This window comes from Nicotiana tomentosiformis, chromosome 6 (assembly GCF_000390325.3).
Source record: "Nicotiana tomentosiformis chromosome 6, ASM39032v3, whole genome shotgun sequence".
NCBI classification, from domain to species: domain Eukaryota; kingdom Viridiplantae; phylum Streptophyta; class Magnoliopsida; order Solanales; family Solanaceae; genus Nicotiana; species Nicotiana tomentosiformis.
In genome coordinates, this window is record NC_090817.1 from 34,506,079 (window position 1) to 34,516,664 (window position 10,586).

Here is a 10,586-nt window from a genome sequence, read left to right on the forward strand (position 1 = left end):
TGGCACAGTTGAGAGATATAAGCCTCGACTGGTGGCGAAATGGTATACACAACAGAAAGTAATAGACTACGAAGAGACTTTCTCACTTGATGTATGATTTACCTCAGTTCGCTTGGTTCTAGCTATTGTTGCAAGCTTGGATCTTGGATTGAGAGAGAAGAGCATAGAGTAATACTGCAAAAAGTGTTTTTATTGTACTCAAAGTGTTTTTATTGTTACAAGAGAATTACATTAGAAAAGTTCTTGAACGATTCAATATGCAAAATAGTAGCCCAGTTGAAACTCCTATCAGTAAAAGCCATACCTTGGGAAGTCAGATATGTCCTAAGACTCCTGAAGAGATAGAAAGAATGAGCCGAATTCCTTATAGGAGCACAGTCGTAAGTCTAATATATGTTATGGTGTGCACTAGACCTGATATCTGTCAAGAAGTTGGCTTGGTAAGTAGATATCAAACCGACCCAGGTTTATCACATTGGCAAGCAGTAAAGAGGATCATGAGATATCTGAAGGGAACTGCTGATTATGCCCTTTGTTATCATGGATACAGTAATGCTGATCATAGAGGAGACCTAGACGAAAGGAAGTCTACCTCAGGATATGTTTTCTTATTCAGTGATGGCGCCATATCATGGAGTAGTAAGAAACAATTATGTGTATCACTTTCTACGATGGAAGCCAAATACGTGGCTCTCGCATCAGCAACACAAGAAGTTGTTTGGTTGAAAAAGTTCTTGGAGCACTTGTTGGATATTGTTGAAAATACTGAGCCAGTGTTAGTCTACTGTGATAGGGATGATGCAATATCCTCCACCAAGGACCCTAAGTTTCATTGCAAAATCAAACATATAGATATCAAGTATAACTATGCAAGAGACATGGTTAGACGCAAGGTAGTGAATGTGAAGTATGTGTCTACAAAGGATATGTTAGCTGATCTATTGACCAAGCCTTTGTCTAGAGATGCATTTGTGAGACACACTAGGTCTCAAGGCTTGCATAGACTCTGAGATACTTTATTTTGTTACTTATTTTCCCATGTTCACAAAACTGATGTTCTTTGATAATCAATAAAGTTGATTTACATACATACATATTTTTATTGTTGAATGTTATGCGCATTCTTTATTCTTTTTGACAAGTATGTCAGGTAGACAAGAGGATGGCCTTCTCACAAAGGCAACCGTCTCCTTATCTTAGTGATGTGAGGAGATGAGACATGATTTTAAGCAAAATTATCATAAGGATAATCTGAGAGCTATTCGCTTAAAATCATAATATCGTTTAAACCATGACATAAGATCATTAGGGTGAAAAACGCTCACCTAGTCTACTTTGTGAGCCAGATGTGAGTTAAATATGATTTTATAGATCAAGAAACTCAAATTTAGATACTTATGGTATCTAAATATCATCTGTACAACATTCTTTATGAGATAAAGACATACGCTCCTTGGAAAAAAGGAGAAAATGTTATAGCACGTGTTTCATACCATGTGTGCTAATGTCGATCAATTGGGTTAACATAAGTTCATTCTCAACTTATTGTTGTGTGAGACCCATAGCTTTTATGATGGCTCGAGATTTTGTACCCTTAGAGACTCCGATCAGATACTTGAGACTTAGTGTGATGTTAGCTATCTTAGTATGTTTCCAAAAGACCATGTACATAGATTCGGTCTAGCGGAGCATATCTAGAAAAGCAGTCAAACTAATGTTAAGGGGATCTTGAGAAGAGGAAGATCATTGATGCAATCTCATTTATTTGTGTTCACTGGTGCACCAGTTATAACTTATGAGTTATGATTGTGAATACAAGAAATAATGATATATGAGATTTTGAGATTATATCGAATGTGATTTATATGATCAAGGGTACTGCATACTTTATGATCTACTTGCAGGTTTGACTCGACGAGAGGCTATATACTCCTAACAATATAGCACTTAGCTCTCATAGTATGCTGGTCGCACGGTCTACTTCCCTGTATGAATGATTGAGGAGATGAAAATATATTTCTCATATTAGATGAGCACTCTCATTATGTGTGAGTGTGAGATTTAGGAAAATTGGGCTTTAAGGCCCAATATGATTATTAGTTAACCTTAATATTCTCTATATAAGTACACTTATTGTGTACACTAAAAACTACTCTAAGCAGTAATTTTCCACGCTCTCTTCTCCCATATCAGACGAGGGGTCTAGTTTGTGATATGGGGGGGGGGGGGGTTTGCTCCAACACACCGTGACAACCACCGCCGACCAGTAATTCCAGTCGCGGTTCATCTGTTCTTTCCTCTTCCACTACGCGAACAAGCAAGTTCTCGTTTTACGATTTACGCGCTATCTAATGTGTTTAGATTAACGCATTCCTTTACCAGGCATGCTCCACTACTCTTAGAAAATCTGTGTGTTCTGCCAAACAATTAAAGAATCAGAAAGGCCTTCTACTACTTGTTGATGTTGCCTCAGTTTTGATAGCTTTAGCAGAATGATCAGAGAAGCCAGGATTCATCACAACTTCTTCAAGATGAGGAGATGACTATAACCATGATTCAACATTAACAATTGCCAAATCAATCTTGTTGTGAACATGACAATTTGTCCAAGTGTATATCCTTCCTATTGATTTCAACTCAGTCAATCTAGTGTCTTTCATAAAATTCTTGAAATCCCTTATTTCTTTCTCATATACCGGATTGTTATGTAATCTTTCCTCAGCTCCCAAAATGATCCCCCATGATTAACCAGGGATTATGAATTTTGTTATTTAAACTCTTCACCTCAGGCCTTAAACTAGATCTAACATGAATAGTATGCAGTCCATAAATTCCAGTAAAATTGAACTCCAAGTTCAAATTATGGACTTTAACTATACCATGAATGAACTGTTTGTGCACAATAGTTGAGATAAAATCCACAACAACAAAATTCGATATGATTCAGATTCTCCCTATATTACCAGCATTATAATGTGCAACTCACCTCCAGTTACTATCAACCTTCTTTATTATTTAAGCAGGATGTTGTTCTCTGACTCTATGTTCTATATCAGCCAGCATACTAACATTGTTGTCAGTAAGAAACATCTTTAACTCCTTATGCTTATATACTTTATTTAATCCCCTAACATTCCAAGATACTATCATATTGAAACAATAAGAGGATAAATAACTGCTTCCTCCCCCCTACTACATTGCCCCTTATCATTCTTCCAAATCCCAAGGCTGGTCTCTTCTCTGCTTTTTTCTAATAAATTGAATACATTTGCAGTAGTAAGATCATTCGTATATCAGAAGTAACCTACTAGCTTTTACTAGCAGATTTACCTCTAACCTCCTTCTAGTCGTCATTCTTCTGCTTAGTGTTTTGTGGCTGCATATTTGCTTGTATTATAAAAATTGTTGCATTTGCGTCTTAGTTGGAGCATGAACTTTCTTCACATGTTCTTGTCCATGTTTCTATTTTCATACTGTCACTTGCTTATGTGTTTTGTATTTTCAATCTCAAATTGCATGTTCTTAGTTGGAGCATGTACTTCGTTCAAAGTTACTGCTTCATAAGTAACTTTGGTATTCCGGTTTTAGTTTTTCTATACAAAAAATTTATTCGAGTTTCGTTGTAATTAACAATGTATTTCTTGGACAAAATTAACAATAATTCTACAGTTAATACTCTAAAACCTCCTTAAACTATTCAACTTTTATCACTTTTCTACTTTAACTATGCGGTATCTCCAAAAACCCATGAACTATATGCATTTTCATATTATAACTCACTCGTTAATATCTGGCATAATGTGTGAAATAACTCGCAACACGACTCATGACTGTTGAAAAAAGCCATCAAAATGGCCCTACCTAACCAAGTGTAATGACTAATTAGTCTGATCATTGTACAATTTTTTTTAAATTTTCTCCTTATTCTTTTTATATTCATGTAGGCTTTCTTTCTCATTTTTTACCCTTTCTTTTTTTTTTTTCTTTTTTTTTTTACCTTTTTTTTTATTTCTTCACCTGAGTTTCTCTGAAAAAGATTTTCCATCTCTTGTTTCTTCTTAAATTATTTATCCCCTTTCTTGTTTTACTCATTTATTCCTTACCCATTCCTAACATGAAATTTCTTGTGTTGGTTGGGTTGTTTTGGTCATGCTCCTTTACCTATTCATTACGTTTTTATTTATTTGAATGAAATTTTGTGACGACGTAAGAGATTTCACCCAAAAAGAAATTTTTACAAACCTTGATTTAATCCATAAAAAAAAAATTCTTAAAAGTGTAATTTGTGTATAAGAGTGAGAAAAAACTCACTCTTTCAAGTCAAAGTCAAAGTCGGATAGACTAAAATGGAGTTTATTTTACAGTTGTTCCAGGGATATGGGTCTCTTTATGAAGTTCTGTGCACTCCTTATATCACAAAAAAAAGAAGTAAGTATGGTACCCCGGTAGACGCACAGACCAAGTGAGTTTCCGCCGATCTCGATAGAGAGAAAAGATGAACAAGAGAGAAGAAAAGAATTGAAAAGGAGAAAAGTTGCCAGAAAATTCATGTTCTTTGTTAGGAAACGTGAGGTGAGAGAAGAAGAAAAGAAAAAAGTAAAAAGAAAAGAATAATTAGAAAAAAATAATTAAACAAGTTTTTACATTACAATGAGTTAAATATAATTTTTTTTCATTAATTAAAAACGTGTACCAAACGTACCTCAAATAATCCAATGATGGGTTTTTAGTATGAGGGAGAATATAATTTTGGAGATACCGAATAGTAAAAATAGGAAATTGACAAAAGTTGAATAGTTTAAGAGAGTTTTAGGATATTAACTCATAATTTTAATATCTTTTTTAGCTATACCATTAGTAATTGGGTTTCAAGCCAAAAGAGTCACCTTTTTAAATAGGTTAAGGACTATGTAGGTCAAGTGGATACATTAAGGACCAAAATGATCAAATTCCAATAGATTAGTGACCATTTTCGTCATGAATGGACTTAACTTTCCCAACTCTCTCTCTCCAAAGAAGGCAAGTTTGTCTGAGCTAAATTTGATCAAAACCTCACAATTTAGAGCAAATTTAATGGAGGTACTCACGATTTGAGGTATTTTGATCTGATTATTGGTTAATTCTCGATGCCTTTTCTCTAATTTCCCCAATTTTGAGCTCAGGGTTCCTTGGGTCTCGAATCTATCACGCACTTGTGATTTGCCATGAACAGGGCAAGTTACAGACTAGCTAAAAGAACTATCCTAGACGATGAAGAAGGGTGAATTGCACTACGAACAATTGCACCTGGAATATGTCTTTTATTTCATTAGAGTCGAAGCAAGATTTCACTGTTGTCCAACTAAGTTGTGTATTTTGAGGTCCAGCTTGTTTCCATTGTCAAGGTGTGTGATGTTCTGTCTCTAGACATACGCAATGCAGTAAAATGGATACACATTACCTGAGATGTAAAGGTGCCAAAAAGTTGCTCTAGCACTTATTGGTCTTGCTTCCTGTTTTTTTTTTTTTTTTTTTTTTTTTTTTTGCGAAAATTAATTTATCTTGCACTCGGCAAATCTGATGTTTATTTTGACGAGAGTGGCTTGGCGAACAAGTCTCTTGAGTGATATCGTTGCCCAAAGAATCAGGTCTTGCACATTTAACAAGTTGCTTACTTAACTAATTAAAGCTCGTGACCTGTGATATGCTTTTAATAAATTGTCAAAACTTGCATTCAGAAATTACTAAACCATAAATAGGAAATTTCTTTTATGGATTTCTTTATTCCCCTCATTTACTTTGTACAGTAGGGGGAAACTCTTTTAAGTAATGGAAGAGCTAAAAGATTGAGGTACGCATTAGCCTTTATCATGGATTTAATGCCCGAGACATCTATATTTTCTCAAGCACCAATAGGTGTTTTGTTCTTGTTGAAACAATTGTTGATTCCTTTTCATTAAATTACTTAGGGGTACCCGATCGTTAACATACCAAACAGTGGATAAAAAATAATATCAGGATAACTAATCCCAACATAACTAATTTTAGCATACCTAATCCCGTCATAAGCCGTATTCAAACCAAACGACCCCTCGCTGGATTAGATGTTCTCTGAATCATTAATGAACCTATTGTGTGTCATTGACTTATGGATTTGTGAAGAAGAAGAATGAAACCATATTGATGTTTGACCTAGGAGGGCGATAATTTTGATTTGCCATTATGACTTTCTGAAGCATGACAGGCACCGTGCTTCTCGCATATAATTTGTAATAAGTTGTTATCTCTTCTTTGATAGTTAACTAAAACTGTTATTTTCCCAAGAAAAAAAAATACTTAACTAAAAGGCAATAGGAGACACAAGACATGCCCATCCTCGTGGGTAGACACATTTTTAGGAAAAACCAACAAGAGAAATGTGAGATTTTAACCTTCAACGGAAAAGATAACGGGAAAAACCACAAAATAGACATGGGATTTAAAATCCCAATTTTACTTGTTAAGATACACCTAATAATTATTGAACGATAGAACTCTTTGAGCTTGACTGACACACTTACATACTTAAAAAACATTGAAGAAATATATATTATTATACATAATTTAGGGAAAAGAGTATATGTTCATGTGAACACATACCCCTTCCAATAGATACACCCCTGCAACCCGGTAAAATCGACAAATCATGTCCTGCACTGGAGATGTTTTGGCAGGAAGAATGGCAAATAGGAAAGAGATATCTAACTTATCGGCTGCGCGTGTAATTGGCGTGAGCTCCATGAGTTATTTCGCTGAGAAGGAAAAATGACCGTTGGCAACCTCTCGCTTTCCTCAACATGAGGAAAATCAGTGGTGTAGTGAAGCCCACGACTCTCATGTCGAGAAAGAGCACTGCTAACTACCAAGTTGGCACAACAGAAGAGATTCCTCATCTCACAAGCCTCTACTCCAACCATTGTTGGTTCCCAGCCATGCTGAAATAGGTATGTTTCCCATTCCAACTCCAACTCTCTGATTCTCTTCTCAGCAGTGTTTAGTCTTGAGTTAGACCTAACAATTCCAACATATTCCCACATGATTGACTGTAGTTCTTTCCTCACTTCCCTTGTCCGACAGATGACTTTGTTAAGTACTGTATCTCCTAGTACCATGGGGGCTACAGGCCGCGGCCACCAACTTGAAGCACCGTGATCAATTCTAGACACGTTCACATGATCAATTGAAGGCTGTACAGCTCTTCGTGCAAACACTAGTGCTTCAAGCAATGAGTTGCTAGCAAGTCGGTTAGCACCATGTAAACCAGTACATGCAACTTCACCTGCCACATAAAGACCTTGCACATTAGTCTCACCCTCGAGTCCAGCACGGACTCCACCACACATGTAGTGAGCAGCAGGAACCACCGGAATCGGCTGCTGTGTTATGTCTAACCCATGGCGGAGACACTCAGCAGCTATATTAGGAAAATGAGAAAGAACCTTCTCTCTGGGCTTGTGACTGATATCAAGAAGAACATACTTTTCGCCACGCTTTTTGAGCTGGTCATCTATACTTCTTGCTACCACATCTCTCGGGGCAAGTTCTGCTCTTTCATCATACATTGGCATAAATCTTTCCATATCTAAGTTGTAAAGGATGCCTCCATCACCTCTGACAGCTTCAGTTATCAAAAAAGCATTCTCTCTGGCACTTGGTATGTTGGGAAGGCCTTCATCAGCCAAGGCAGTTGGGTGGAATTGCACAAACCTGGCAACACGAGGAAGAGAATCGTTATTAATAATGCAAATTTTTTAACACCCTTGTGTTTTTAGTCGAAAGTGCAAATTCTGAACGAAATGCTGAACAAGATGCAGAAATCAGGGGGAAAAAAAGGATGAAATCTAGATCAGCAGATTTTACAGCACAAAACTCACTAAAGCAGAGGCAGAGATATTGTACAATAAAAATAATGCAACTGAGGATCACTTACTCCATGTTGGAAATTACAGCTTGAGCTCGATGAGCCATAGCCATTCCATCACCAGTTGCAACCTATGATCATAATGTCAATATGAATTAGAAATTTAAACAAGCCCACATTCAACAGGGTTAAACTTTTCTGTTGGCACAAATGGTCAAAGTATAAAAACAGAATTGACCCAACCACCAATTACAGAGCCACAGCAGATGCCTGACCCGGGTAATTAGTAAAACTTTGAACCATGTATCTTGCTTTTACTGTACATAAATTATGGGTGTATAGAATAAGAATTCACACTTCCAGGCAGAGAATCATCTGTTATTCGACTACCCAGAATCCTTTTTTAGGCATTTAGGGCAGGGAGTATATAATGGATGTTGGTTCGCTCTGTCACTAGTTTCAAGGCATCGTTCGAGTGCCATGTCCAGCTCATTTATTTTTGGAGCGTGACATTAATCATAACTAACAAGATTTTGTAGGAAAAGATATTGAAACCCATACCGTCGGATTAGTAGTACTTGGATAGATATGTCCAACTCCACCTGATGCCAGCAAAGTCACTTTTGAAATGAATCTTATAACCTAAAAAACACAAGTAAGAGCGCAGAAGCCATAAAAATCAATTTGCGTCCTTTTGAAGAAATGTTCAAAAGTCAACATGAGTGAAAGCAACTGGTGCTTACCTCCTTCGTTTCCGTGTGTATAGTATCAACGCCATGACATACTATGTCAGAACCATCCTGCATTTGGCATACAAATTACAACATTAAATCCTTACTGAACAGTTCAATTGCCACCTTTACACAACTATAGAAAAACTTTTTTCACACTAATAAACTAACCTGAGTGGTCAACAAATCTATAGCAAAATGGTGTTGAAACACATGTATATTAGGATTCTTAAAAACTGCCTCTAATAGAGCTCTTTCTATCTCTCTGCCAGTCATATCAGCAGCATGGACAATTCGACGATGGGAGTGGCCTCCTTCCCTGGCTAGATCCAGATTTCCGTCCTCCCCATGATCGAATGAAGCACCCATAGCGATCAGTTCTCTAATTCTCTCAGGTCCTTCAGTACACACTACCTGGAGAAATTAAAGGAGAGATACACTTATAGTAAAGGCAAAAGGGGGAAATTTATAGTCTCCAAACTGAATATATTCTGTGTGAACTTACTCTAACAGTCTCCTTATCACAGAGATAAGCACCTGCCACAATTGTATCTTGCATATGGCTCTCCACTGAATCCAAAGGGCAGAGCACAGCACTTACACCACCTTGAGCATAGTTAGTGCTACTCTCATGTGGCTCAGCCTTGGTTATTACAGCCACAGTTCCATGCTTGGCAACCTCAAGTGCATATCGAAGGCCAGCAATTCCACTACCAATCACAGTGAAATCGAAGTACCTAGTAACTGATCCATCTCTCTGCTGGCACGATTTGATTGTTCCTCGGCTAGACTTCCAGTTTGTCTTGATCACTTGACATTCTGGATAGCTACTTCTATTAACTCGCAAGACATTTGAAACCCAACTAGACCTGGAAAAGCATATCACCATCAGATTATTAGCGCGATGTTTAAGAATACTTTTAAAATTTATTGCGTAAAGTGAGCCATGGATAATAGTTTGACTATTAATCATTTCATGAAAAAGATATTACTGGTTTACCCCTAAAACGTACCAAGCGATCTGGTTTTGCGTGCCGTTGAGAATCACATTGGAATGACAGTGAGCTTTATTTCCATAGCTATTCCTCAAGTAGACAGGCTTCCTCAAGTGTAACTGTCCGCATCCTGAAGCGATACCAGTTGCCATATGATCGATCTGGATATTTAAGGTAAAATCTTGTTATGCATTACACATTAAAGCATGAGCGAATATAGTACGTAAAGGCTACATATAGAGAAAATTTTGTTTCAGGATGATAATAGGAATTAACAATTAATATTCATTTGGAACATGTAAATTTGTTAAACAATACAATTACCTTAGCTTAAAGGGGAAAATATGGCGCTTCGAAGTACGATCAAGTGAAAATGGAACTGGAATTCGAAGTTACAGATGAAATGATTGCTGGCCAAGGAAGCAGAAGCCATAACTATATAAGTGAAGTATTATGGTCGTGCAGGGGTAGTTTCGGTATTATGCATTTGTTTAGGGATAACTGTGTAATTTGATCAATTTTAGAGGTGCTTATGACTTCACTTCCAAACGCCCACGTGGTTTATGCATTTGTTTAGTGATTCGTACCTTATCACTTATATTTGTTTAGGGGATACTATGTATCACTTATATTTGTTTAGGGATACTATGTGATTCGGTCCTTATTACTTAATTGCTGCATATATTGATACCCACGTTACCTTAGTCTTTTTTGAGGTGCTATGGACTTTCAGCTGTTCACTTGCAAATACCACGTGGTTTATGCATTTGTTTAGGTGTAATGTAATTCAATCATTAAGGACTACTTAATTGCTGCATATATGTATACTACAGGAGGGCTGGCCATGCTGCTGAGCATGTCCCAACATTTTATTACAAAAATAATTTCCTTAATTGTATTACTCCAATTGTTTTGCAAAGATCTTTTAGTTAATTTAAATAATATGTTTAAATACGGATATTTCATATGCATCTTTATTCA

At 36.7% G+C, this 10,586-nt stretch overlaps 2 protein-coding genes and 1 long non-coding RNA gene across 4 annotated transcripts; 2 read left to right on the forward strand and 1 right to left on the reverse strand.

Moving 5' to 3' along the window:
* The first annotated feature begins 257 nt into the window (after positions 1-257).
* Positions 258-1,010, forward strand: LOC117273869 (secreted RxLR effector protein 161-like). Its single transcript, XM_033653076.1, has one exon. The coding sequence runs from the start codon at positions 258-260 to the stop codon at positions 1,008-1,010; it is 753 nt and encodes a 250-aa protein (XP_033508967.1).
* A 3,908-nt stretch (positions 1,011-4,918) lies between these two features.
* LOC104084830 (uncharacterized) lies at positions 4,919-5,475 on the forward strand. Its single transcript, XR_683691.3, has 2 exons — positions 4,919-5,079; positions 5,163-5,475. It is a non-coding gene; the product is annotated as an uncharacterized lncRNA (long non-coding RNA).
* An 895-nt stretch (positions 5,476-6,370) lies between these two features.
* Positions 6,371-10,066, reverse strand: LOC104084829 (L-aspartate oxidase 2-b, chloroplastic). Of its 2 annotated transcripts, XM_070177264.1 has the most exons (8): positions 9,930-10,066; positions 9,624-9,766; positions 9,116-9,479; positions 8,782-9,024; positions 8,623-8,679; positions 8,441-8,521; positions 7,949-8,010; positions 6,371-7,725 (listed from the first exon to the last, which is right to left on the reverse strand). In XM_070177264.1, exons 2-8 carry the CDS (start codon positions 9,755-9,757, stop codon positions 6,720-6,722), a joined length of 1,947 nt encoding a protein of 648 aa, XP_070033365.1. In that variant the 5' UTR covers positions 9,758-9,766; positions 9,930-10,066; the 3' UTR covers positions 6,371-6,719. The 2 variants fall into 2 exon arrangements, with proteins under 2 accessions (XP_070033365.1, XP_033508968.1); XM_033653077.2 differs by lacking the exon at positions 9,930-10,066 and having other exon boundaries at positions 9,624-9,780.
* Between the last annotated feature and the right edge of the window lie 520 nt (positions 10,067-10,586).

What these genes read in the sequence shown, in the direction of transcription:
- LOC117273869 (XM_033653076.1), top strand. Translation starts at nt 258, where the DNA reads ATGCAAAATAGTAGCCCAGTTGAAACTCCTATCAGTAAAAGCCATACC.
- LOC104084829 (XM_070177264.1), bottom strand. Translation starts at nt 9,757, where the DNA reads ATGGCAACTGGTATCGCTTCAGGATGCGGACAGTTACACTTGAGGAAG. An exon ending in GTGATAAGGAGACTGTTAGA is followed by an intron (nt 9,025 to 9,115) that starts GTAAGTTCACAC and finishes TAATTTCTCCAG; the next exon opens with GTAGTGTGTACTGAAGGACC. An exon ending in GCTGTAATTTCCAACATGGA is followed by an intron (nt 7,726 to 7,948) that starts GTAAGTGATCCT and finishes TCGTGTTGCCAG; the next exon opens with GTTTGTGCAATTCCACCCAA.